We start from the raw sequence: 1,634 nt of genomic DNA on the forward strand, positions 1-1,634 counted from the left end.
TGCTCCGCTCCTCCAGCAGCCACTTCACCGCCTCAATGCCCTCGTTCACCACCACCAGCTGCTGCAGGATCTTCACATCGACTGCTCGCAGGTAAGCCTGGCAGGGAGACAGAGAATATGGGGTTGTCTTTTAGGGGGGGACCGAGGTGACTCTGGTGGTCTAGGGACCTGAGTCCTAGCCCATCCCAGCAGAGGTGGCACCGTGGTGGCCATGGGTCTCCCAAGCTGCTTGAAGAACAGCATGGCATGGGGGAACACCCTGGAGAAAACCATCTCAGAGTACCCTGTCCGAGACCTGGGGACACGACCATTGGGGACCAATGACTTACAGCACCCACTGGCCACCACCTTGGGGAAATAAACCCAGGGCACTTATGTCACTATGGGGACAGGAGTAACCAAGGAACTGGAGGCACTGGGTGCAGATCTGAGCCCAGAGCATCCCTCAAGCCTTGGGAGGCAGCTGGCAGGGCAGGAGGGACCAGGCAGGAATGTGCCTGGGACATTGCTCAGATCTGGCTGGACCATCAGCACCTCCCCAGGCTGTTTTGACCAGGCCCCTTCATGCATTTACTTTCCTCCTCCTAGGGTCTGATCCAAGCTTGGCGACAATGTGACACAGCAGGATTTGGAGCCTGAGACCCAAATCACTCCCAGAATGGGGGAGGACGGTGGGGAGACAGGCATTGCTAATCACACCACTTGCCTTGCTGCCTCCTGCCCCTCCGAGACGGGGAAAGCTCTCTGCAAAACTTCAGTTGCTGCAGAAACATCTGTTTTCCTAACAGAAAGCCCCGAATGCCAAGACATTCCTGTCTGTGTGATACTGGCCGCCGAAAGCCACTGGATTTCCCCTGCGCAGAACGCAAATATTTTGCCAGGAAAGGGAATAAGGCAGCAGCGGGGGGAGAGGGAGAGAAAGCCTTTGCGGGACAGGTACGGGCAGCCTGGGAGTGCCAGGGACTCGTTCACAAACACACCCCATCCCCAGCACCAGCCAGCTGTGATGGAAATCCACACGGTCCCTGGGGATCATTTCGAAGCACAGCGCCCGGTCCCCAGCATCCGGTGCCCTCAGAGTCACCTCCCGCCCACGGGTGACCTGCCAGTCTCCTGGGATCCCCGTCTCCGGTCCCACAGCAAGCACAGCCACAAAAGCATCCGAGGAAGGAGCCTGGGAAAACTCCAGACAGGGTTTCAGCACATGACACCTCTCAGTCCAGAGGACACAAAATAAAGGGGCAAAGATTTGTAGAGCCCTGATACCAACCCCCATCACCTCCCCATGCTTCTCAAGCTGGATTTAAATAAAAAATAGCAGCCATGTGCCCAGATTGGGGCAGGAGCCAGCTTCGAAGTGCAGAAACTTCCTTTCTAGGCAAGTTATTTCAAAAACTGCCTACAATGGACTTTTCTGCACGCGCTGCTAAAGCAGCTGGGCCTTGGCAATGGGAGGACGCGGGAGGAGGAACGCTGGGAATCCCTGATGGGGCGGTTCCCCATTTTTCTCTGTCTCATGCAACTGTGGCTGTCAGAGATGCCAGGGGAGCCACCCCAAGAGCAGAGGGTGGGGAAACACTCCCCACTTTCTATATCATTTGCTGGAAAGAGTTGGCCATCGATTTGCTGCTACT

The 1,634-nt window shown here is 56.4% G+C and overlaps 1 protein-coding gene across 1 annotated transcript in view; it reads right to left on the reverse strand.

Moving 5' to 3' along the window:
• LURAP1 (leucine rich adaptor protein 1) overlaps positions 1–1,174 on the reverse strand; it is a gene marked incomplete at its 5' end in the record, with an annotated part of 1,794 nt that extends 620 nt beyond the window's left edge. Inside the window, 2 exons of the mRNA XM_010088203.1 lie at positions 3–97; positions 995–1,174. Coding sequence (XP_010086505.1) covers positions 3–97; positions 995–1,174 — 275 coding nt within the window. The remainder of the gene's footprint in view (positions 1–2; positions 98–994) is intronic.
• Positions 1,175–1,634: the final 460 nt, after the last annotated feature.

Source organism: Pterocles gutturalis, unplaced genomic scaffold, assembly GCF_000699245.1.
Source record: "Pterocles gutturalis isolate BGI_N339 unplaced genomic scaffold, ASM69924v1 scaffold4607, whole genome shotgun sequence".
Taxonomy (NCBI): Eukaryota; Metazoa; Chordata; class Aves; order Pterocliformes; family Pteroclidae; genus Pterocles; species Pterocles gutturalis.